We start from the raw sequence: 27020 nt of genomic DNA, 5'->3' as shown, positions 1-27020 counted from the left end.
GATCAATACATGAAAGATTTTACGTAAAACATTGTGTGGCACTCCGATGTCCCTGAGAAGAGACGTACATAAAGGCCTCTGAGTCTAATGTGGCCATTTTGAGGAAGTGAGTCTTTGTAGTATTTTCCTTTGCCAGGGCAGTCCAAAATTGTGAGGTTCACCAATGCCCCTGCATACAGACGTGCATGATGGCCTGTAAACCTGAAGTGCCCATTGTAAGGAAGTGGGTCTATTGTAGTATAGCCCTTAGGCAGGGCAGCCAAAAATTGGGAGGCTCCACGTTGTCCCTGGATAGAGACGTGCATGATGGCCTGTAAACCTGAAGTGCCCATTGTAAGGAAGTGGGTCTATTGTAGTATAGCCCTTTGGCAGGGCAGCCAAAAATTGGGAGGCTCCACGTTGTCCCTGGATAGAGACGTGCATGAGGGCCTCAAAACATTAAGTGTCCATTGTCAGGAAGTGGGTGTATTATAGTATATCCCTTTGGCAGGGCAGCCAAAAATTGGGAGGCTCCACGTTGTCCCTGCATACAGACGTGCATGAGGGCCTGTAAACCTGAAGTGCCCATTGTAAGGAAGTGGGTCTATTGTAGTATAGCCCTTAGGCAGGGCAGCCAAAAATTGGGAGGCTCCACGTTGTCCCTGGATAGAGACGTGCATGATGGCCTGTAAACCTGAAGTGCCCATTGTAAGGAAGTGGGTCTATTGTAGTATAGCCCTTAGGCAGGGCAGCCAAAAATTGGGAGGCTCCACGTTGTCCCTGGATAGAGACCTGTTAGGTTCTTAGTGCCTCCGTGCTTGCATTTAAAAACCGCACGTGTGTGCCTGTTGGTGGCAGCTTTCCGCTGCACTTGTGTGCGTTTTGCAAAAACTTGGATATAACGCACAAGTCTAGTGAATACACATCAGCACAGCATTGCAAAATGCGCAAGGGCGTTGTCAACGAACAAGGAAGTGGACGTGATGGTGGTGCAGGCAGAGACCGAGGTCGTGTGCAAGCTCTAATTTCGCCACAACAAAGGGCCACATCTAGTCGCTCGCACGTCCTGTCCCAAATTCTTGGGGACCGCAGCAGTACACCGCTCTTGAACCAAGACCAGTGTCAACAGGTTGTTAGTTGGATAGCGGATAATGCTTCCAGTCAGATTGGCACCACCACAAACACTCTGTCTTCCACACGGTCAAGTGTCAGTAGCCGTGATACTGCACCGCACATTTCAGAACCTGATCCTCCTTCCTACCACCAGGCCGAGTACACGTCCACGGACATTACTGATCCCACACTTGGACACTCGGAAGAGCTGTTCGTTCACGTTTCCATTCACACATTCTGGCCTCTCGCCAGCTCCTGTTGAAGTGGGCCATGACGAGATTGTATGTACAGATGCCCAAATATTTGAGCAGCCACGTTCTCACGAAGTTGGCAACGTGTCTCAACAAGGGGTGGACGATGATGAGACACAATTGTCAGGAAGTCAGGAGGAGCAGGGTGCGGAAGAGGAAGACAACGTGGTGGATGATCCAGTAACTGACCCAACCTGGCAGGAGGATATGCAGAGCGAGGACAGCAGTGCACAGGGGGAGGGAGGCGTAGCATCCCAACAGGCAGTAAGAAGCACAATTATATAACGCACAAGTCTAGTGAATACACGTCAGCACAGCATTGCAAAATGCGCAAGGGCATTGTCAACGAACAAGGAAGTGGACGTGATGGTGGTGCAGGCAGAGACCGAGGTCGTGTGCAAGCTCTAATTTCGCCACAACAAAGGGCCACATCTAGTCGCTCGCACGTCCTGTCCCAAATTCTTGGGGACCGCAGAAGTACACCGCTCTTGAACCAAGACCAGTGTCAACAGGTTGTTAGTTGGATAGCAGATAATGCTTCCAGTCAGATTGGCACCACCACAAACACTCTGTCTTCCACACGGTCAAGTGTCAGTAGCCGTGATACTGCACCGCACATTTCAGAACCTGATCCTCCTTCCTACCACCAGGCCGAGTACACGTCCACGGACATTACTGATCCCACACTTGGACACTCGCCAAGTGGGTCTATTGTAGTATAGCCCTTAGGCAGGGCAGCCAAAAATTGGGAGGCTCCACGTTGTCCCTGGATAGAGACCTGTTAGGTTCTTAGTGCCTCCGTGCTTGCATTTAAAAACCGCACGTGTGTGCCTGTTGGTGGCAGCTTTCCGCTGCACTTGTGTGCGTTTTGCAAAAACTTGGATATAACGCACAAGTCTAGTGAATACACATCAGCACAGCATTGCAAAATGCGCAAGGGCGTTGTCAACGAACAAGGAAGTAGACGTGATGGTGGTGCAGGCAGAGACCGAGGTCGTGTGCAAGCTCTAATTTCGCCACAACAAAGGGCCACATCTAGTCGCTCGCACGTCCTGTCCCAAATTCTTGGGGACCGCAGCAGTACACCGCTCTTGAACCAAGACCAGTGTCAACAGGTTGTTAGTTGGATAGCGGATAATGCTTCCAGTCAGATTGGCACCACCACAAACACTCTGTCTTCCACACGGTCAAGTGTCAGTAGCCGTGATACTGCACCGCACATTTCAGAACCTGATCCTCCTTCCTACCACCAGGCCGAGTACACGTCCACGGACATTACTGATCCCACACTTGGACACTCGGAAGAGCTGTTCGTTCACGTTTCCATTCACACATTCTGGCCTCTCGCCAGCTCCTGTTGAAGTGGGCCATGACGAGATTGTATGTACAGATGCCCAAATATTTGAGCAGCCACGTTCTCACGAAGTTGGCAACGTGTCTCAACAAGGGGTGGACGATGATGAGACACAATTGTCAGGAAGTCAGGAGGAGCAGGGTGCGGAAGAGGAAGACAACGTGGTGGATGATCCAGTAACTGACCCAACCTGGCAGGAGGATATGCAGAGCGAGGAAAGCAGTGCACAGGGGGAGGGAGGCGTAGCATCCCAACAGGCAGTAAGAAGCACAATTATATAACGCACAAGTCTAGTGAATACACGTCAGCACAGCATTGCAAAATGCGCAAGGGCATTGTCAACGAACAAGGAAGTGGACGTGATGGTGGTGCAGGCAGAGACCGAGGTCGTGTGCAAGCTCTAATTTCGCCACAACAAAGGGCCACATCTAGTCGCTCGCACGTCCTGTCCCAAATTCTTGGGGACCGCAGCAGTACACCGCTCTTGAACCAAGACCAGTGTCAACAGGTTGTTAGTTGGATAGCAGATAATGCTTCCAGTCAGATTGGCACCACCACAAACACTCTGTCTTCCACAAGGTCAAGTGTCAGTAGCCGTGATACTGCACCGCACATTTCAGAACCTGATCCTCCTTCCTACCACCAGGTCGAATACACGTCCACGGACATTACTGATCCCACACTTGGACACTCGGAAGAGCTGTTCTTTCACGTTTCCATTCACACATTCTGGCCTCTCGCCAGCTCCTGTTGAAGTGGGCCATGACGAGATTGTATGTACAGATGCCCAAATATTTGAGCAGCCACGTTCTCACGAAGTTGGCAACGTGTCTCAACAAGGGGTGGACGATGATGAGACACAATTGTCAGGAAGTCAGGAGGAGCAGGGTGCGGAAGAGGAAGACAACGTGGTGGATAATCCAGTAACTGACCCAACCTGGCAGGAGGATATGCAGAGCGAGGACAGCAGTGCACAGGGGGAGGGAGGCATAGCATCCCAACAGGCAGTAAGAAGCAGGTGGCCCCAGGCAGACGTCAGGCAACTGTTCCCCGGAACAACACGACACAAGGTGCCTGTACAAATGTTAGGTCTTCCCGAGTCTGGCAGTTTTTTAAGTTGGCTCCAGATGATTCTAAAAAGGCCATTTGCAACACCTGCCGTGCCAGCATCAGCAGGGGTACCAAAACTAGCAGCCTGACCACCACCAGCATGATTAGGCACATGTCAGCCAAGCACCCGACTTTGTGGGATGTACAACAGAGTCGAGGAGCAGTGCTTGCTGATGTCACTGCTACGTCTTCGCTTGTTGTGCATGCGAGCCAATCCCCTGTCCATGCTGCCCGCGAACAAGCCTCCTCCGGCCCTGCACCTGCAGTTGCCCACGCAGAAATAACACCATCATCAAGCACGTCCTTGTCCCAGCGCAGCGTTCAGTTATCCATTCAGCTAACCTTTGAACGCAGGCGCAAATACACCAACGCCCCACATGCCACACTTCTAAATTCTAACATTTCGCGACTGCTTGCGCTGGAAATGTTGCCTTTTAGGCTGGTTGAGACAGAAGCATTCCGCGACCTGATGATGGCAGCTGTCCCACGTTACTCGGTCCCCAGCCGCCACTATTTCTCCCGGTGTGCCGTCCCCGCATTGCATAACCACGTGTCACAAAACATCACACGTGCCCTGAACAACGCTGTTTCAGCCAAAGTCCACCTAACCACAGACACGTGGACAAGTGCATGTGGGCAAGGCCGCTACATCTCGTTGACGTCACACTGGGTTAATATTGTGGAAGCTGGGACCCAGTCTGAGCGAGGGACGGAACACGTCCTTCACACACCAAGTTTTGCAGGCCCTACCTCAGTCAGGGTTTCACCCACACTCTACAGCTCCGGAATGTCATGCTCCTCAGCCTCCTCCTCCTCCTGCGCATCCTCTTCCACTTTACCCTCCACACCAGTCCCAAGCTGGAAGTGTCGCGGGCGGAGGAGGGGACGCTGCGCTCTCCCACTGCTCGGGTCCGGCTGCCGCTGCTCTACGACTGCTGCTGCTCGGTGGCTCGAGCGATGGCCGGATCCCGGGGACTCGAGCGGCGCTCATCGCTCATCGCCCAGAGTGAAAAGGGGTCGTTTGGGTTTTGGGGATATTGTCCGTGACGCCACCCACGGTTGTGGTGATTGTGTGGACACCACCGCTGCTCTGGACGGGGATCCCGGGAGCCTGTGACAGGGAGCAGCTTTCTTGTTATTTCTCCCCTCCGTGGGTAGGGGGGTTGGTTGTCACGGGGCCCGGTGATGGGGTAGAGATGGATGACAGGCGGGTTGCGGGGCCTGATGAGGTGCAGGGTCGCAGGGACAGCGCTGTGCCACACGGCACGGAGGTACTCACTCAGCCCAATGATGATGACACAGTTCACGGTAAAACAAGTGGCTGGATGGACGGGTCCCTCGGACGGCTGCCGTTGTTCCTCCCTGCAGGTTAGTGATGACTGTCTCTCCCTGCACCTAAGTTCAGTGTTGGTAGTGATGGTTTCCCACCGGTATCCCGCTCCCCGACCTGGATATGGGCCGGAGGAGCCCCTTTTGCCCACAGGCGCTGGCCCTGGGAGACGGTTGCCCTTGGCGGTGGCGGTGTCTCCCCTTCACGGTTGGACGGTTGCCTTCTATCGTGACTTGGCTGTTTGGAAACCCTGAGGTCCCCTTCACTAATGGATTTGGCAAATTCACGGCGACACCAAGCCTTGCCGGGATCCGAAAGGCCCCTGCCAATGGTGCTGGCTTCTCTTTGCATACCGGTCCGGTACGGCCGGGTCACCACCCGTCCACGGTCCTTACGGCAGACTCCAATCGGCCTCCACTGCAGACGGTCACCACATCCTGCCAACCTTGCTGTCCTGTCCGGGCCACACACCCGGACCAACTTCAGGCTCTTTGCTGTCACTTTTCTCCTCTCTACTACTTTCCTCCTTCCACTTCCTTAGCTTAACTCTCACTGCCTGTGTTTTCCCTCCTCCTTGGTGGGTGGAGACCAACCGCCTGGCTCCACCCCCTGGTGTGGACAACAGCCCCTGGGGAAGGCAACAAGGATTTTGTGTTTTGACTATGATATGCCTGCAGGGAGTGTGGGGTGTGTAAGTGTTGTGCTCTGTGGCCCCTGGCTTGTCCAGGGCGACACAGAAGCACTGCAGCACTGCCTCGGCGAAGCGGCAACAGGCTGTACTGAAGCTAATCTGCATAGGTGACAAACCCCACAATGCAGAAGAGGTGTGGAGAGCTCTAAAACAGCAGGCAGATCACTGGCTCACACCTCTGAACCTAAAGCCAGGAAAGGTCGTGTGTGACAATGGCCGGAACCTGGTGGCGGCTTTGAGGCGAGGCCAGCTGACACATGTTCCATGCGTGGCCCATGTGCTCAACCTCGTGGTTCAGCGGTTTCTAAAGTCATAACCAGAGCTGTCTGATCTGCTGGTAAAAGTTCGCCGCCTGTCTGCACATTTTCGAAAGTCACCTACTGCTTCAGCCGGCCTTGCCGGCTTTCAGCGCCGTTTGCATCTTCCGGCTCACAGACTGGTGTGTGATGTCCCCACGCGTTGGAATTCAACTCTGCACATGTTGGTCAGGATATGTGAGCAGAAGAGGGCAGTTGTTGAGTACCTGCATCACCTAAGCCATCGGGAAATGGGTCAAACTCCACACATAACACCTGAGGAGTGGAGATGGATGTCCGACCTATGTACCATCCGCCAAAACTTTGAGGACTCCACCAAGATGGTGAGCGGCGATGACGACATTATTAGCATCACCATACCGCTTATCTGCCTTCTAAAATGGTCTCTGCTCAAAAAACAACCATGATGCATTGCAGGCGGAGCGCGATGAGTTTGAGCAAGAAACAGTAGTGGGTGTGGGTGATAACACACAGCGCAGCCTCGTCTCATCACAACGTGCAGTGGAGGACTATGACGAGGAGGAGGATGAAGACATGGAGCAACTCTCTGGCCAAATTGAGGATATGACATGCAGTCATATCCTCGGTTCAGCGTGGCTGGCCAGAGGACAGGGTAGATGATGAGGAGGAGGAGGAGGAGGAGGAGGAGGACAGCATGTTCAGTCATCGTGTTGGTCAGGATACTGAAGTGATGGCTGTTAAGAGTCTGGCACACATGGCTGACTTTATGGTAAGCTGCCTGTCTCGTGACCCTCGCGTTAAGAACATCTTGGCCGACAATCATTACTGGTTGGTAACACTGTTAGACCCACGCTAAAAGGAGAACTTTATGTCTCTTATTCCCGAGGCGGAGAGGTCAGGAAAAATGCAGCAGTTCCAGAAGGCCATAGTCACGGAAGTAGGCAAAGCATTCCCCTCACAAAACGCTAGCGGCATAGGTCAGGAATCAGTGAACAACCAAGGCGTACAGCCGAGAGGGGCACAAGTCCAATCCGCCAGAGGTAGGGGAACAGTCTTTAAGATGTGGGACAGTTTTCTCAGCCCCTCACATACCACAGCCCCTGAGGTGAGGGGTAGTGCCACAAGAAATCCTAAGTTTGCCCAGATGCTCAAGGAGTACCTTGCAGATCAAACAACTGTACTCCGACATTCCTCTGTGCCTTACAATTAATGGGTATCCAAGCTGGACACGTGGCATGAATTGGCTCTCTACGCCTTGGAAGTCCTGGCCTGCCCTGCCGCTAGCGTTTTGTCAGAGCGTGTTTTTAGTGCCGCAGGTGGAATCATTACAGATAAACGCACCTGCCTGTCAACTGTAAATGCTGACAGGCTGACTCTGATCAAGATGAACAAGGGTTGGATTGGGCCAGACTTCACCACACCACCAGCAAATGACAGCGGAATTTAAAGTTTGTAACGGGATTTTGCCATGTACCTCCACTCACCCATGTTAACACACTTCTGGACTTTGGCTAATCGCTGGACTGCTCCTCCTTCTCCTCATGTGCCATCATGATGACCGTTACAATAGTTAGGCCGTTGTTTCAGGTATACCCCCAGTGGTAAATTTTTTCGCCCATTCTTTCAGAATGGGCATTACAACGACAGGAGACCCGCTCCTTTGCAATGAGAACAATGTTTTGAGGCCCTCATGCACATCTCTATCCAGGGACAATATGGAGCCGTACGCTGCCACCGACAGGCACACACGTGCGGTTTTTAAATGCAAGCACGGACGCAATAAGAACCTAACAGGTTTTTAGGAGCGACAATTAATGAGAGGTCTGACACTATCAGCCACTGCTGACTGACGTGTATTATACACTACACTTGTGCGTTATATAATAGTTTGTGAAAAACGCACACAAGTGCACCTGTATGCTGCCACCGACAGGCACACACGTGCAGTTTTTAAATGCAAGCACAGACGCACTAAGAACCTAACAGGTTTTTAGGAGCGACAATTACTGAGAAGTCTGACACTATCAAACACTGCTGACTGACGTGTATTATACACTACACTTGTGCGTTATATAATAGTTTGTGAAAAACGCACACAAGTTCACCTGTACGCTGCCACCGACAGGCACACACGTGCGGTTTTTAAATGCAAGCATGGACGCAATAAGAACCTAACAGGTTTTTAGGAGCGACAATTAATGAGAAGTCTGACACTATCAGGTACTGCTGACTGACGTGTATTATACACTATACACTTGTGCGTTATATAATAGTTTGGTAAAAACGCACACAAGTTCACCTGTACGCTGCCACCGACAGGCACACACGTGCGGTTTTTAAATGCAAGCACGGACGCACTAAGAACCTAACAGGTTTTTAGGAGCGACAATTACTGAGAAGTCTGACACTATCAGACACTGCTGACTGACGTGTATTATTCACTAGACTTGTGCGTTATATAATAGTTTGTAAAAAACGCACACAAGTGCACCTGTACGCTGCCACCGACAGGCACACACGTGCGGTTTTTAAATGCAAGCACGGACGCACTAAGAACCTAACAGGTTTTTAGGAGCGACAATTACTGAGAAGTCTGACACTATCAGCCACTGCTGACTGACGTGTATTATTCACTAGACTTGTGCGTTATATAATAGTTTGTGAAAAACGCACACAAGTGCACCTGTACGCTGCCACCGACAGGCACAGACGTGCGGTTTTTAAATGCAAGCACGGACGCAATAAGAACCTAACAGGTTTTTAGGAGCGACAATTACTGAGAAGTCTGACACTATCTGGACTGTTTTAGACTGTGTACACCAGCCCCAGATATGATGAAGGCTGGTATACGGTCACCACTAGGAATGGCTATATACCCTGCCTGCCTGCCTGCCTGTATACTGCTACAATAGTCCTGACAAGGACTCTTCTGGTCACTAGCCTGTATTCCGACCTGGCTATACCCTGCCTGTATAGAGCAACAATAGTCCTGAGAAGGACTCTGCTACTGTACTCCGACCTGGCTATACCCTGCCTGCCTGTATACAACTAGAATAGTCCTGAGAAGGACTTCTGGTCACACTGTTTGCAGCCCTGCTCCGGAACTAACTATACAGGGCCGCAAACCTTTCCCTGAAGCAGCGACCCTCTCCCTGCACTGACTGTCTGGATGGCTGTGAGCAGAGCACAGCGCGCCCGCCGGTATAAAGGCTCGGTCACGCTGTGCGGGGCGGCCAATCACTCCAATTCCACAACTAACAGGGCTGTGGCATTGCAGTGGTCTGCCAGCCAATCCCTGCATGAGGGCTGGCTCTCAAAAGAGCGCCAACATGCAGGGATGAAGATCACGAGTACAGCACGAGTATCGCGAGATTACTCGGTCCCCGCCGAGTAGCCCGAGTACAGTGATACTCGTGCGAGTACCGAGTAGTAACAAGCATGCTCGCTCATCACTACTCACTAGAGCTTACAGCAACATTAGCACCTACACCACATACAAATAGAACACCACACCTATTCACCATTCCAAAATAAACCTCGGTATTTCACACTCATGTTTAATTTCCTAAGGTCTGTGCTTGTCTCCAGAAGTGTGGCTCCTTAAGTGTTCAGCAGAAATATATGAGAAATGTAGTTCCATGATATCTGTCTCTGAATGTCACCACTAGTCCTGATCTGACAACTGATCTGTTTAAATGTGTCTATCACTAACAGTCTATGAAGCTAATATTGCTTCCGCCTGATTGTGGCTGAGCAGAAAAGCATTTTTAGCTGTTGCATGAGGTATGAAGGCTCCCAGCACAGCAGGCCTACACCGGTAACTCACCCATCTACCTCTTCATTTTAACTTAATTTGAAAGCTGTGAATGCTGGTCCGCACCCTGGCTTGTGCATGGCCCATCTCTGACTGCTGCGTGAAGACACTATGGGTACTCTGGGACAATGGATGACACTGTCCTGGTATCTGCCCTTAATTTTTGGAAATGTGGAGACACCAAGTTGGGTCTCCAAGTTGTGTGTTGTATATAGTGGCAGGGGTCTTAGAGCAACATGCCTACACCTGTCACTTATTAACCTCAACATTTTTTATGTTAATAGTCTAGAAAGCTAATGGCTATGCCACAACAGTGTTGTTCCACCTTACAATGGTTTGAGCTGTTTTGGCAGCTTTTGGGCCCCCCTAAAGGTGTTGACTATGTTTTTGTTTTTGCCTCCCGTTGAATTCAATGGCGTTTGGATACGTTCATCAAACTACGAACATAGGGGAACTGAGCAAACACGAAACAAATCGAACCTTGAGAGGTTCGCTCATCTCTATGCACAATATGCAGAATATTTAGGGTTCAGCTACCGAGGTGGCGACTGAGTGCACAATAAATGTTGATTCATTCAGAACAAATTTAACGATTTTTCTGTTTACCCCAGCTGTTTATGACAAGGTTTGCCAACTAAACCCATAGTCAAGGACACAGTACGCACATTATTCCATAGCCTTGTGCCAAGTTCATCACCTGATATAAGATTGATGTGTCCCATTGTTCATTGCTCATATGCTATCATGAGACCCTGGGTATTTCTTTCTCTGCTTCTAGCTGGTAAGTTATCGTGGAACAGAAAAAAAAGTTAATTTTTTTTAATCTTTGATCTTATTTACATGAACAATTTCTTTAAATACTTTGTAATATAATGATGAATCATTCTCAATATTCTTTATTTACAGGTAAATTTTGTCTTCAGTGGATAGAGCATTTCCAATTAGTTAGGAGCTGACAGTTGGTGCTCATGAAGTTCCATGGAAGGGGCAGGGGCAGAGGGGAGGAGGAGGAAAGCAGACAAAGTCTTCTAAAATAAGAGTTACACGTTCAGTGCATTTTTCTTCATTTATCAGAACAGAATGGGAATTTTTCATTGTAGTGCGATGATCAGCAGGAGAATGAAATTCTTGCTGCCAGATTCTCCCAAAAAGTAGAGAAATCTGAGAAAAGAAAAGATTTTTCCAATGCAGCTGACCCTGCCATACATATCAGGATCATTTTCTAATATGAAATAAATGATGATCAAATTACCATTTCTCATTAATCATTATATAACTCATAGTCATAGGAGAAATAATGAGCAATATAATCATCTATATACAATCACAATCACAAATAGTATATATTTATCCATATACAGATTTGGGTGTTAGGATTCCATTTTTAAATTGTCAGCAAGTCAATATGTAATGTGCCCTAATCTATAGTTTCTATGATGTTTACAATATCAGAATGCATGTTGTTGTTGCCACACTAACAATATATATATATGTATATATCTTTTTTTTTTACAGTGACTTTAGTTTCATGTCGACCTCAGTCTAGGAATCTCCTGCAGTTTAGAAAAATAATAAAATGCATCATACCTAATAGCCGTCCACTGGGTGAATACAATCTCTATGGATGCTACTGTGGAATTGGAGGCTCCGGTACACCAGTAGATGAGCTTGACAAGTAGGTTCTTTGGACAAATGTTAAATGAAAGGTTTTTAACATAATTGCATACCTATACGTTCATGTGGCCCAATGCAAAATCTGTAACAGAACCACTAATATATATAGCTGCAGGTGACTTATGTAGAATGTTAGAGAATTGGAAGTCTTAAAACAGTATTCTACTGTTATTAAATTGCATTAGATAGATAGCATGAAAATAGGCAAGTTTGCAATTGACTTGCCTTATCTATCAGTTATCGTTCTCCTGCTGTGAGCGCTTTCATTTTATTTAGTGTACAGCTTGTTTCCAAGGAGCTCGGCCACCGGACCCTGGCCAAGTGTGCACAGCAATTACATTACTGGAGAGGGGTTAACTCTTAACATTCCAGTCAGCTTCTCTAGTTCATTGACTTCTTTATTACAGCTAGCTGCTCCTTCTTCTTAGTTCTTCACAGGGCTCTTATCACTCCTACACAATCTCAATTCCCTGACCCCTTGAACTGGCAGTTTCCAGACCAGCTCTCCTAATTAGGGCTCTCGATTTCCTGAGTTGTGTACTTGTTCAAATGCCCTGTTATTGCTATATGTAAAAACAATGTTATCAAAGCAAATTTGTGAATACACTGATAGTGTACTACATAACAGCCTTATAATGAAGCTCCAGAAGCAGGGACTAGGGGAAACTATAAGCAGATAGAGACATAGGCTAAGACATAGGAAACAAAGTGTCATCGTAAATTGTACATTCTCTAAAAGGGCTATAGTCAGCAGTGGGGTGCCGCAGGGATCTGTGCTAGGACCAGTTTTATTTTAATCTCTTTATTAATGACCTTGTGGACGGATCGTAAAGTATAAATGTTTGCTGATGACACCAAACTATGTAGGATATTAAAAGGGGACCTTGATAGTACAATATTACAAAATGATCTGGATAAGATGTCAGAATGGGCAGATACTTGGCAAATTCGATTTAATGTTGATAAATGTAAGGCAATGCACCTAGGATGGAGTAATTGTATTGCTGTATATGCATTAAATCGAAGTAAACTCAGGACTATAGAACAGGAGAAGGACTTGGGTATTCTAGATACTAGTGAGTAGAGTTGAGCGCGGTTCGTGGTTCGTGGTTCTCCAGTTCGCGGTTCAAGTGATTTTGGGGGCTGTTCTAAATCGAACTAGAACTTGAGCTTTTTGCTAAAGCTCGATAGTTCTAGTTACGTTCGAGAACAGTTCTAGCAGCAAAAAGCCAAGCTAATTACTAGCTGGCTTTCCGCTGTAATAGTGTAAGTCACTCTGTGACTCACACTATTATGAAATTTCAGCGTATAGTGTGCGGGAACAGCGCATTCAGATCACTGCTGCTGGGATAATGGCGATCGCCATTTTTTTTTCCTTGTCTTCCTTCCCTAAGCGCGCGCGCGTGTAATGGCGCGGGCCAGCATGTCAGCCAATCCCAGACACACACACAGCTAAGTGGACTTTTAGCCAGAGAAGCAACGGCATGTGTGATAGGATGTCCATGTCACATATCCCTGCATTCTAAATACGGTCATCTGCCCGTCTGGACGCCATTATCTGCCTTCTGCGTCTGGGTGTCAGTCACCGCAGGTGCAGCTCCTGTCTCCAATACTGCTGTGTACGCTCTACACACAGTGCTATACAGAATAGGGATAGAAGTTTCTTTTAGCCCTTATAAGGGCTAAAAACAGCAGGCTCAGAGCCATAGGTGACAGTCAGGTCCGTGGAAACAGATTTTAACAGCTACAGAAGATAACAGCGTCTGTGTAGCTAAGGTCAGGGACTTCCTTGCTGCATTTCCCCATTAGGAGGGATATAAAGTGAGGCTTCCTTTCCTCTACACAGACCCACAACCCTGCCACTGTACCCTCCTGCCCCATGATAACTTTACGCGTTTCGGACAGTTATAAAAGCAAAAAAAGTCCTTAATCATAGGACACTTATGATTAAGGACTTTTTTTGCTTTTATAACTGTCCGAAACGCGTAAAGTTATCATGACCTCCATGCTTTCCATCTGAGTGGATACTTGGTCTTCACGCTATTTTTAATGATGTTTCAATAAATTTTGGATGTTTTTACCAAAGGAGATTTTGTGCCGGATCACCCTTTTCTTTTCACTCCACGTTGCCTGTTACCGGTTTGGATAAACCGAAGGATCCTAGGCACCCGCTAGGCTGAACAGTCTGGGCAGCAGGTGAGCTGAAGTTTTCTTCCTATTTACCTCTCCATTTGAACTTTGTGTACTCCATTTGTGCCCCACTGGTGCCAAGCTATTTCTAGCACCTCTGCATTACACCCTCCTGCTCATTTAGCTACGCTATTTTTATAGCAAACTCAGGGAATTCCTTGCTGCATTTCATCATTAGGAGGGATAGAAAGTGACGCTTCCTTTACTGTCCTGGTACCCACAGAACACGGCCACTGTACCCACCTGCCCACTTTTTCCATGCTATTTTATTTGCCCAAAGAGCTGACTCTTTTTCTGCCATCATAAAATTGTTTGGAATACTAAGTTATTGTTCCTTTGCTGCCAAGCAAGGTGCAATACATGTGCATTCTACACTCCTTTCCATTTGTGGAACGCAATAATTAACTGCAGGCAGTGCAGCCAATCTTTCATGAAGGTGCAGGCGTGGATATAATGTTTCTTTCATCCAATGGTGGTTCTCTCGATGTCTGACAGCTCAACAATACCATCTGTTTGCAGTTAAAAAACAAGTGACGACCTGGCAATCACACTCCCGCTTACGGATAACGGGGTGGAAGTTCAGTGCTAAAAAGCATGTGTGACTGCTGTCCCCACAGTCACAGAGGATGAAGAGCATGCAGATGCACGTGATGGGGCAGGCGGTGGTTGCACAGCCCCGCTAGGCCGCATTGTAGCACAGTGAAATTCCCTTTGCGACTTATGCTTCATTTTAAGTCTTGTCTTTGGTGGGATCCACAGTATGCAGCAAAACCACGCAACATGAAAAGCACTGTTTGCAGTTGGGTTCATAAATGATTGTTTCACTTTCCCAAAACAAACAATAAGAACCATGCATTAAATTGAAATAATAGAACAATCTCTATTCAGTTGCCTACTGCTTGCTAAGCCCTCTGCGTAGCAGCAGTAATTGTGTGTGTGTGTGTGTGTGTGTGTGTGTGTGTGCGCGTAGACAACTTACTAGTGGCGCATCACAAGAGCTTCTTGTTTGCTGAAGCCTCACAGATAAGGCAGATGATAACAGTGTGAATGCAAACCACACAGCTCTGCAACACAGTCATGTAAATCTTGAAAAGCAACATTCAATGCAAACATGTGTCGCTGTCCCTCTATGATTTAAACTGTACGTGACAATTTGACAGTGCAGAGGCAGCTAGTGTGATTGTCTATATAGTTGTCCTACCCAGAATAGATATGTGTTTTCATAATAAAACAAAGTGTTGCGTGCACGCATTACTGTCTGGGCACAGCCTACCGTACCCGGGTACTGTGATGTCCAGTTGCCATAAATACAGACTTTACGCTCCTATCATGGTTAACAGTATAGACAGCACCGGAAGAATGTTGGTCTGTGGCACAGGATGCTGCTCACTGGCGTTACGGTACTCCTCACCAAACTCCAAAATGACTCCCCTCACAATTGAACGAAGTGTTTCCGCGGTTGCTCCTTCCTGTGTGCCGATTTACCCCTGCCGCAGCCTAACTCCAGTGTTTCGCCAACTGAGTATGCTCTGCCTGACTGTGTCATTCCTGAGGCAAAGTCTTAATTTTGGGCTACAGCGCATGCTCGTTTGGACTGTGCCTGAGTCATTCTTCGACCTGCGGCTCAACACACTTACACAGGGCCCTGGGACTTGACTCACTCTCGGGAGGCCACTAAAACTAACTGCACCCAACATCAGCCCCAGGTGTCCCCTTACACTGCAGTGGCGGTCCACACTGACCGCAATAACGAGAGTGGCGTCACGAAAATACATATAAAGAAGCAACCTAAGTGTGACCAGACTCTTCCTCCACGTGGAGTCCCTGAAGGTAATGCAATAACACAACACCTGTGGGGCTTCACACTGACTGAGAAAAGCCTCTTTGCACAGGTACTTGCACTCCGTGCTGGGTCTAAGTCCTGTGTTGTGCCTAGACAGCATGCTGAAGCGGATAGTCTTTTTTTCAGAAACTGTATTTCATGCTACTGAGCATGCTCAGGCACTTACTGCATCAGAGGCTAGGTCCGGTAATGAACTCTTTGGCCCTGCTCCTGATGTGGGGGGCCCATATAGACCACAGGGCATCAGGTGTCCTGACAATTTGCCAGGCCACTCCCAACAGGCTTGCAGAGGTCTGCCCCTATGACGTGTCACCTCTTTGTTGTTGGTCAGACGATGACCGTTGAGGTGTTTTGGTTGTGGCAGCCATGAGGTCATCATTCACGTGGCGGTTCACAATAGGACGCTAGTTATGCCACTCATGACGTGTCACTCTGCTTTTGTCTCCAGGAGGTGCATTGTGGTCCACCCTGGTTTGGGGCGGACCCAGGTTATAAAAGGGGCTGGAGCCAAAAAGAAGGTGCCCAGTCTTCTATTATGCTCCGAAAGAGCACACCTCCATGTGTTGAACCCATTGCGGCTTTAGGCCAGAGGTAGGCAGGGATAGGTCATCGATGCAGGCCGCCACCACAGTTGGTAACGCAGAACGTTTAAGAACAGCTCCTGTCCTACCAGTCCTGCTAGTTCAGCCCAGTGGCATAAATGGGCCTGCTGCTGCTGATGCGCCTACTGTCCACAGGTGTGTCCCCTACGCACACGGACAGCGTAACCAATGGCCCCTGTGTTGTTAACAGGGAGTTCCGGGGCTGGGTGGTCGTGTGGACCCTGTCACGCTAACAGGGCTCCCAGTCTCCAGATCCGAGTGGCGTCTAACTCGGTTCAGGCTACTATTTGTTTCAGAGTCAACCTGCTCTATATCCTCCACCTAACCTTCCAGTTGCCAACCTCTCCTTTGCCATCTGTGAGCACGGTGGACACCGAATGGCGATTGTGATCTCTACCTTTCTCTTTCTTTTCTTCTTAATATTTTTTTCTATAGCGGTAACATAGTATATACCAGCTTATCCAAATCTGCCAGTCCCACCATACCAGATGTTGTTTCTTCAGCAAATGTTAATGTTGCTTAACCACCAAACCCACGGACACAAACTTTTTTACCCTTTCCAACACACCTGTTCCCCTTTCCACCAGCATCTGTCCTTTTTCAACTCAGTTTGTATATGACCAAAAATGCAACTCTGCAGGGACACCGTACTCAACGCCGTCTCAGCACAGCAGCCAGCCCTCGCTCCCTCAGATGTAGACAAGTAAGACCATTTCCTCCTATCGATGAAAAAGCGTTGAGATTCACTCTGTGCACCACTGGTGTTTAGTGGAAAAGCAGATGTAAGATTGCGTACCACCTTCTGCTGATACTCCTGCATACGTGCGTCCCTTTCTATGGCAGGAGTTATTTCGCAAAATTTTGTGTTGTACCGGGGATCTAACAGTGTGGCAACCCAGTAGTCAGCATGACTTGGAATTCGTACAATCCGAGGGTCATGTTGTAGGTAGTGCAGCAAGAAGGCGCTCATGTGTCTTGAGCATCCAGGAGGACCAAGTCCTTGGTGTGTTGGTGGCGCAGAGGTGAGAATCGTGCCTCCTTCCTCTGCCCTCTCCCCACAACCTCGCACAACCGAAATGTGAACAAGCTCTCACTAATCTGGTGAGTCTTCCATACCCATCGCCAGTTCGTCCTCCATTTCTTCCTGGGCTCCTGCACCTTCTTCAACTGTTTTGCTGATACTATGCGCCCTTGATAATCCCTCTCCCCCACCGTACCATGACTGCCGCCAAGGTGCCGCTGACCGTCTGGACCTTGTAGATCTTGTTATGCCTTCCGCATAGGACTTCTCCAGTACTTCCTCCCTTCCTCTTGGACCAACACCTGACTCCGAATAATGCTTACAGTGTGCTCCATCATGTAGATGACCAAAATTGTCACGCTGAGAATGTCATTGCCAGTGTTAAACATCTGCGTCAACATTTGTAAACTGTGTAGAAAGGTGCATATGTCCTTGATCTGACACCACTCCAGCAGCGTGATCTGCACCACCTCTGGATCAAGTTATCCCAGGGTATACATCATAACGTATTTCAGCAGGGCTCTGTGGTGCTGCCACAGATGCTGCAACATGTGCAGATTCAAATTCCTGCGTGTCAGAACATCGCATTTCAGACGTTTAACCGCCAGACCTTAAGACTTCAGGAGCGATGAAAGTTGTTGAGCTACTGGGTGTGAACGATGGAAGTGAGCACATAGCGAGCGTGCCCGCTGTACAAGGCCATGTAGGCCGGGATGTTGTTTTAAAAATTGCTGGAGAATCAGATTAAACACGTGAGCCATACAAGTCACGTGTGTCACATTGCCCTGACAAAGGCACGCTGTCATGTTTGCATCATTGCCGCACACGGCTGTTAAGTCACCACCGGAGTCCGCTACGTCAATTTGTATTCCTGTCTCAAGGTGACAACGTGTTCCTTTCGTGCATAGTGCTGTTGATGGGAGAGGAGTTGACGCCAGCGGCGCAGGTGGACGCAGGTTATGCTCACCCACTGGGCTGCGTTACCTTGACATATGCAGAACCAATGGCTGAATGCAGGTGGTGGGTATCTCACAGATGAAGTACCATCATTCAGCTACAACCAATGGGAAGACACAACACCCTTTTTTAGGCCCCTGCTGTCTGAAGACCACTGCCAGACATAGCTATGAACCTCTGGTTACTGTTACCCCCAGTTTAGTTTTATGAGTTTGTGTGCTTGTTACCTGACTACTTTTCCTGCTTGCTGTTTAGGTACCTCGTTGGCCAATTTGCATTTCACCTCTACTTGTTTTCTGATTAAGTTCTGTCCCTCCCATTTTGTTCCTCTTCCTCAATTAATGTTTTGACCCTGCATGACTACTATTCTCTGGAACTGCAGCCTTCCACAGGTATTGATCAACTTGGGCCCTGTGTCATTCAAAATCACTGTATAGGGGTTAAAGGGTTTCAGGGTTCTGGGGGTCTAGCTTGGTGAGTGGGTTCCCTCTAGCCTATCCTTTACAGCCCGTCTGAGCTTGTCGATCCAGGCAGGCATTACACCGTGCCCTCGACAGAAGGACATATAGGCCGGGATAGTGTTTTAAATATTTCTGGAGATTCGGATTCAACACGTGAGCCATACAAGGCACGTGTGTCACATTGCCCTGAAGAAGGGCCGCAGACTGTTTAGCATCATTGTCGCACCTGGCATTCCCTGGCTGCTGGTTGAGTGGAGACAACCATTGATGAAACTCGGTCTCACTCTACAGAGCTAACCGTCCACAACTCCTCAGCGGTGTCTCACATTTCCCCTACATTTCAAAGTAAACATTTGACCGCCTGATGGCCTTGAGCTCTGCTGCCAGCATAGTAAGGAGGTGTGTGGGATTCCTTGGGCGCAGTTACAAGGAAGGGTGGCCTGATCACACAGGGTTTGGGCTGAGGTGCAGCAACAACATGAGGTTGATGAGGCAGAAGCAGTGGGGGAACTTGTACATACAGAGGAAGGATTGAAACACACAACTCGTGGGGACGGAAAAACTTGTACAGCAGACACTTCTCCATCTATCACCATAGTTACCCAGTGCCCAGTCAGCGACATGTAACGCCCCTGTCCATGCTTACTGTTCCAAGTATCTGTGGTGAAATGCACCCTGTCACACACAGAGTTTCTCAAGGAAGCGGTGATGTTCTGTGCGACCTGCTGTGTTAGCGCGGGCACCCCATTCTTGGAGAAGGAGTGGCAAATGGCCATTGGCTCTTGGGGCACTGCAATGGGCATAAGGTCTCGAAAATCCTCGGTGACAAAAGGGTGTAAAGGCAGCTTTTCTGTAGCCAACAAGCTTGAGATGCTGAAACTAAACCTCATAGGCATGTCATGCACTTCAAAAATAATGTAAAAAACAGTGAGGGGACTCCAACCACAGTCTCTCTTGTTGCCACTAATTGGGCCACACACACCCCACTTGACTGTCATCAGTTGACCCCCCTTTTGAAAATGAAAAAGATGCTTTGCATGACGCACTCTCAAAAATACGCGTGCCTTTCGCCTCCCCTGGATGACCCAGGGGAAGAAAAGTCCTCTGAGAGCCATGACTTGTTCATCTTGGTTCTTTGAGAAACACAGCAAGGGGACTCCAACCACAGTCTCCCTCGTTGCCACTAATTGGGCCACACACACCCCATTTGACTGGCATCAGTTGATCCCCCTCTTCAAAATGATAAAGATGCTTTGCATGAAGCACTCTCAAAAATACGCGTGCCTTTCGCCTCCCCTGGATGACCCAGGGGAAGAAAAGTCCTCTGAAAGCCATGACTTGTTCATCTTGGTTCTTTGAGAAACACTGCGAGGGGACTCCAACCACAGTCTCCCTTGTTGCCACTAATTGGGCCACACACACCCCACTTGACTGTCATCAGTTGACCCCCCTTTTGAAAAAGAAAAAGATGCTTTGCATGAAGCACTCTCAAAAATACGCGTGCCTTTCACCTCCCCTGGATGACCCAGGGGAAGAAAAGTCCTCTGAGAGCCATGTCCACATTGTCAGTGGACAGACGCGTGTGCTTATCTGTCAGCAGAGACCCAGCAGCACTGAAGACAGGTTCCGAGAGAACGCTGGCTGCAGGACACGACAAGATCCCCAAGGCGTAGGTTGAGAGCTCAGGCAATTTATCCAGATTGGAAGCCTAAAATGAGCAAGGCTCAAGTTGCACAGTAATGGCATCGATGTTCCCTTGCATATACTCATATCTTTGTCTCCTCCTCTTTTTCCTCGTAACACTGTTTTGTTTTCGCATGAGAATTTGTTCTTGTCACTTTCCCATGTGTTTGTGTTGTGTTGTGAGTTGTGTGTCACCTTTTGGACACCTTTGAGGGTGTTTTTTAGGTGTTTTTATGTTTTTGTGATTGCCTCCCATTGTTTCCTATGCGGTTCGAGTGGTTCGCCGAACCGAACTCGAACGAGACCTCCGTCCGGCGAACCGAACTCGAGCTGAACCACGGCCGGTTCGCTCATCTCTACTAGTGAGCTGAGCAGCAGCACTCAAGGTAAAGCAGCAGCTGCTAAAGCAAACAAGATTTTAAGGTGTATAAAAAGAGAGATTAGATCCCGTGATCATAATATATTGGTACACTTCTACAAATCACTTGTAAGGCTACCTCTAGAATACAAGATCCACTGTGGAAAAAAAGGGAACCAGCACGATCTGAAATTGGCATGCATCAAATAAAAAGTGAAAATTCACAAATTTATTCCAACTGTACTATGATAAAAAAATGAGATTTTTAGCAAATAATTGATCAATTTTTTGAGCCACCCCTGCCAACGTCACGGCAAATCTCAATAGGGGGGTCCTACTCTACATTCTGTATTTCATGTGCCATGCGGCCTCCTAGATAAAGTTAAAAGCAGAACCATAATAGAGCACACATACCTGTAACCTGTATATAACCGCTTCTATGTTGCAAAAAGGCACTTGTGGATAGAGACCAGCCCAGGTCCCAGCATGTGGAGCAAGCCCTACACATACCAGGACTATATCAGAACTGATCCTCCCAGTGTCCATTCCCAGCAACCATTGATAAAGGCGGACTAGATCCAAGAATGGTGCTTAATTAGCATTGCCTGTGGAAAGGGGTGAGGTAACTGAGTCTGAACAGCTACCAACAGGAGGAATATATTGCAAACCAAAATCAGGCGTGCATGGTATGGTGTTGTGGTGATCCACTGTGGGCAGAAGAAAGCTAAATAGGAAAGGGTCTTTAAAGTTAAAGCAGCAAGACTGTGGAATACCCTACCACAAGAGGTAGTAGTGGCAAAAAAGGGCTGGATTAGGTTCTGATCCCATTTGCATTAGATTCACTGTTGATTGAGTCGTCACAGATCTGGCCACATATGCTGAACACAATAGTGCAGCATGTTGTGCTATTTTCTTTGATAAAATGCAGGACCTCATGAGTAGATGGTGTCTGCTGCAGGGGCATAAATACCATTGGTGCAACCTGGCGGCCACACAGTGGCCCAAGAAGTTAGGAGACCCATTTCTACCTGCAAAGCAGGTGGAATTTTGCAATTTTATGAGCTTGTGGGCTGAAAAGGGTCCATTTATTCCTCTTGCACAGGGGCCCTTTTCTGTCTGTGTCCACCAGTGGTCTATGGGCCCTGCTCTTGTCACTGTCAGCATGTAGACTGTCCAGCACTTCTATTATTTTCATATTTCTGTTCTTATAACGATAATATCACAAAGGTGAACACAGGAGGTCCAGTTAGTGATGTAGGAATATGTGGACAAGTGATGCTGACTTGTGCTTGTTCTTTCACACAGATGCTGTCAGATTCATGATGACTGCTATTCACAATACAAGTCAATTCAAACCTGTGATATCATATTTGACAACCCTTACACTGAGGTTTATGCATACAGCTGTGTTGATAACACCGTGACCTGTAAAAGTAAGTATCATACTCCCAAGTGCCGAAAAAGTTCCAATTCTTATGGAGGCATCTATTCTAGACATAATATCGATAGATTGGAGCAATATTTTTGTAGTTCTGTCTCTGCTGGTAAAATAATATGCAATATTATAGCCTAGATGATGCTAATAATTTGTTTACAATAGAATGAAAATAAAGGCGTAACAAATAATCATTGGGTGCTAGAAAAAATGTATAACCCCATCATGACCAGCTTCAACACTAAAGAAAATGTGCAATTGTTTTTCTTTCCCTAATGCATGGGCATAAAGCCCACAGGAATTCCACAGTTATAGGAGTAATAAACGACAATATCACACTGCAAGGCCAAGGATAGTATTCACAGTGATGCTCAGTATGGAGATAATGGATACAGTATCACACAATGTCACAGTAGTGATAATGTTACAAAAGTGATTTAGCTTCCATATTGAAGTTAAATGATCTAAAGGATAAGGTTTCTCCTTGAAATGAAAACCAAAAAGAACAAAAGGAGACAGTTGCACACTGCAGTGTAAGATATGTATAACAATGAATACAGGAATATAGACATGCATTACTGCTATGAACAAACATGTCAAAATTGAGATACTTAGCACACAAAATTGGCCAGATTTTATGTGAGCCCAACAGCCACCAACTGTTTTTTCATAGCAATAATGCACGTCTATATTCCCATTTTCATTGTTCCACATATCTTAGCACTACATGGTGCAATTGTCTTTTTTGTTACTATTTTCATGCTCAGTTTGAACCTGTTCACATTAGAAAGTTAGGAAGTGCCATCAGTCTTTTTCTTCAATTACAAGGTTATGCATTCTTATTGAGCACTGCTGCTCTTTAGCCTCAGGTAATTTTAATTTTCCATTTGCAGGTTCCCCTCCACCCATAAAATGTAGGTTTTTAACTGAAATAGAGGCATTTGTTTGATAGGGACCCAACAAAAATGAGGTCGCCTTGTTGCTGGCTGTTGGACTCACATAAAATCTGGCCAATTTGGTGTGCTAAGTATCTCAATTTTTACATGTTTTTTCATAGCAGTAATAAATGTCTATATTACCATATTCATTGTTCCACATATCTTAGCACTACAGAGTGCAACTGTCTCCTTTTTGTTACTATGCGTCATATTCAGTTTGCACCTGTTCACATTAGAAAGATAGGATGTGCCATCAGTGTTTTTCTTAGATTACAAAGTTCGTGTAAGGAGACTTATAAGTCAAACAATCTGGGAATTTAAATATGTAAAAAGCCTCTTAGCATTGCTACTTCCATAGGGGGCACTAGAGTTCCTGACTGCTTCCTTTCTGAAGAGGATATTTGTACATTAAAGGTATAACACAGAGATAATAGGCACAGTGATATTATAGTACAGGAATAATGAGCACTATGATAGCATAACATCAGATTAACAGAACACAAAATAAGTCACCATATACACCAAAACATAGGAAAAATATCTATAATTTTGTTGCATTGAGGTATAAAGCATATATGATAGAAAATAAGAATAAAGCAGTGAGGTCCCAATACAGAAGAATGCGAAATTATGCCATAGAGAAGTAATAATGAACACTGAGAGATTAAGCTCAAAGTAGAATAGTGATCCTGTCTGAAGCTACAGGAGCATTTGCACAACTAATCCACACTAACTAATGCAGATTTTGGTGACAAAAAGGCAAAATCTGCCAAAAATCGGGTTGGTTACAATTTTAAACCTTGTACATGGTTAATCTGGCAGATATGCAGCCCATTTGTTTTGCAGATTTATTGATCACATATTGATGAATTATCTCAAAGATAGCTAATAATGTTTATGGCCAAACGTGGTATTACTAGAGACTTAAGGGCACTTTACACACAGCGATATCGCTATCGATATCGCTAGTGAGAGTACCTGCCCCCGTCAGTTGTGCGTCATGGGCAAATCACACATATATACCTGCCTAGCAACGTTGCTGTGGCCGGCGAACCGCCTCCTTTCTAAGGGGGCGGTTTGTGCGACGTTACAGCGGCGTCACTAAGCGGCCTCCCAATATAAGCGGACGGGCGGACATGAGCGGGACAAACATCCCGCCCACCTCCTTCCTTCCTCATTGCGGGCGGCCGCAAGTAAGGTGATGTTCCTCGTTCCTGCGGTGTCACACTTAGCAATGTGTGTTGCCGCAGGAATGACGAACAACCTGCGTCCTGCAACAGCAACGATAAATGGAAAGGTACGACACATCAACAATCAACGATTAGGTAAGTAATTTTGATCGTTAACGGTCATTCGTGCATTTCACACTCACGATGTCGCTAACGAGGTCGGATGTGCATCACGAATTCCGTGACCCCAACGACATCTCGCTAGCGATGTCGTTGCGTGTAAAGCGTCCTTAAGACCTAACGCACAAGGCAGAGCATTGTACACTCAGTCCCTGCATCTCCATACTACAAAGACATTTTCACTCTAAAGGGCACTTTACACGCAGCGATATCGCTAGCGAGAGTACCCGCCATCGTCGGTTGTGCGTCATGGGCAAATCGCTGCTCGTGGCGCACAAAATCGCTAACACCCGTCACACTATAATTACCTGCCTAGCGACGTCGCTGTGGCCGGCGAGCCGCCTCCTTTCTAAGGTGGCGGTTCGATCGGCGTCACAATGACATCACTAATCAGCCGCCCAATAGAAGCGGAGGGGTGGAGATGAGCGGGCCGAACATCCCGCCCATCTCCTTCCTTCGTTATTGCAGGGGGGCCGCAGGTAAGGTTATGTTCCTCGTTCCTGTGGTGTCACACATAGCGATGTGTGCTGCCGCAGGAACGACGAACAACCTGCGTCCTGCAACAGCAATGATAATCGGGAAAGGAACGACGTGTCAACGATTAACAATTAGGTAAGTAATTTTGATCGTTAACGGTCGTTCGTGCGTTTTACACGCAATGGCGTCGCTAACGAGGCCGGATGTGTGTCACGAATTCCGTGACCCCAACGACATCTTGTTAGCGATGTTGTTGCGTGTAAAGCGGCCTTAAGAATGACTGCGCCGTTTTACCCCAGAGATGATGCTGCATAATCAAACATCTAATGGAGCATGGTAATATAAGTACACAGTCCCTAAGGAATAACAGAGGCATAATATAACCCCATCAGAGTTGTATTTCATCCAATATTTAGTAGAACAGTGAAACATAATTTGTTCAAATACATGAGGATATTTTATGTTTCCAATATGTTAGCAATGTGGGGAATAACTCATTTTAGCTAGCTTCTACAGTAGAGATAGCAAACAGGAACACTGTTGCTTTAAAAGTCCAATAAGTTTGTTAAAATTGCACTCCAGCAACATAACATAAGCCCTTTTCTGGTATCAAAAAGAGCACAAACCCAGCATACAATCTATTCCTGATCAGGAACAGTGAATTCCCTCTTTCTCAGGGATTCCTTCTGGAGGTATCACAAAACCTCCATACACTGACCATGTGTCAAACAAACAGACACTATTTTAACAATATGCGACACACCTATGGGCGGAAGTATGTGGATAGCTAGGCACATTTGGCAATCCATCTATCCATAAAACCTGTCCCTGGAATGCCCTAATAAGCCTTTATGTCACTACAAGTACCAGAGTGGACATCCAGGCTTACATCAGCTTTGTGGTGCAATCCCTCTGTCATGTTACAGCCCTTATAATTTATTTTAAGTCTATTTTAATCTTTTATGCAAAAAAAAACTGGTATTAAAAGCTTTGAAATGTTACAAAAATGTATTTGGCGTTTTCATGCCTGTTTTGCCCAGCTCTACCAAATTCATGGAGTAACATTTGTGGAGAGCTCATGCCCTTCTTCAGACACTCATGATTCATTAAGATGCGTGCAATTTGTTAAGAAGAGTATCTGACTGCACCATCCTCCTAATGAAGACCTATGTGAAAACCACCTTTCTAGAAGAATCGCAGCAATAAAAATTCTTCAATTAAAATGCATGTGTATTTAAAAGAGACTCCATCTTCAGTCTTTACCAGTTACAAATATTGTTAAGTAAATAGTAGTCAACCTTTTTCGGGCTTTATGAGCCATGTCTCAGACCCTGCAGGAGCCAACATCCATACCAGTAACGTCTTAGTTCACACTGTAACATCCACTTTGGGCAGAATTTATATAAACTCCATCTATTTCTGCCCAGAGGTTTTGCAAAATACCAGTACAGTTGTCAACTATGGAAGTATCATTCTTCTCTCTCATATATTTAGTGAAGTCCAGGTGCATAATTGACTTTATAATTGATGCAGTTATGTAATGTATACATGTTAATAATAATTTGATGTTGTGTTTTTCCATACTGTATAGGTAATAATAACCCTTGTGAGATGCACATATGTGAATGTGACAGAAACGCCGCTCTCTGCTTTTCTAAGGCCTCCTATAATGAAGCATACAAGAACCTGGATAAGGAGATCTGCATACGCTAACTTTCTATGAAATAAAGTGCTAAGCCTGTACCGCATTTATCATTTGTCATAGCAGCCATCTGTGTGCCACTGCCTCATTTCTAATAAATGATAAATGTTGTTTCACGCCGTCATGCTTTGTTTGCTGCATTAAGAATTATGCTTTAGTTTATTTATTGCACATTGAAAAGAAAAATTTTGATTTGATCCAACAAGATGCAGCTCAGCAATTGATTATAGGATTTTTTTTCCTTACCCCAAGTTTGACTAATTAGACATGTGTGTCAGTGTGTTCACTGACGATGACCTGCACCCACGATTGTGATCAGGAAGCTGGGAGTGGTGCTGACGGGTAGCCACTAGTGATGAGCGAGTGCAGTGGCGTAACTAGAGTTTGATGGGCCCAGGTGCAAAGTTCAG

General features: G+C 46.8%; 1 protein-coding gene across 1 annotated transcript in view; it reads left to right on the top strand.

Annotated features, from left to right (window-relative positions):
* LOC142254375 (phospholipase A2-like) overlaps positions 1-26691 on the top strand; it is a 114446-nt gene extending 87755 nt beyond the window's left edge. Inside the window, exons 3-5 of the mRNA XM_075325420.1 lie at positions 11436-11595; positions 22015-22142; positions 26500-26691. Of these exons, the coding sequence (XP_075181535.1) occupies positions 11436-11595; positions 22015-22142; positions 26500-26621 (410 nt within the window). The 3' untranslated portion in view covers positions 26622-26691. The remainder of the gene's footprint in view (positions 1-11435; positions 11596-22014; positions 22143-26499) is intronic.
* Positions 26692-27020: the final 329 nt, after the last annotated feature.

The sequence above is a fragment of the Anomaloglossus baeobatrachus genome, chromosome 10, assembly GCF_048569485.1.
Source record: "Anomaloglossus baeobatrachus isolate aAnoBae1 chromosome 10, aAnoBae1.hap1, whole genome shotgun sequence".
In the NCBI taxonomy this organism is placed as follows: Eukaryota; Metazoa; Chordata; class Amphibia; order Anura; family Aromobatidae; genus Anomaloglossus; species Anomaloglossus baeobatrachus.
The sequence above is the reverse complement of the archived record's forward strand: the minus strand, read 5'-3'. Positions and strand labels throughout refer to the sequence as shown.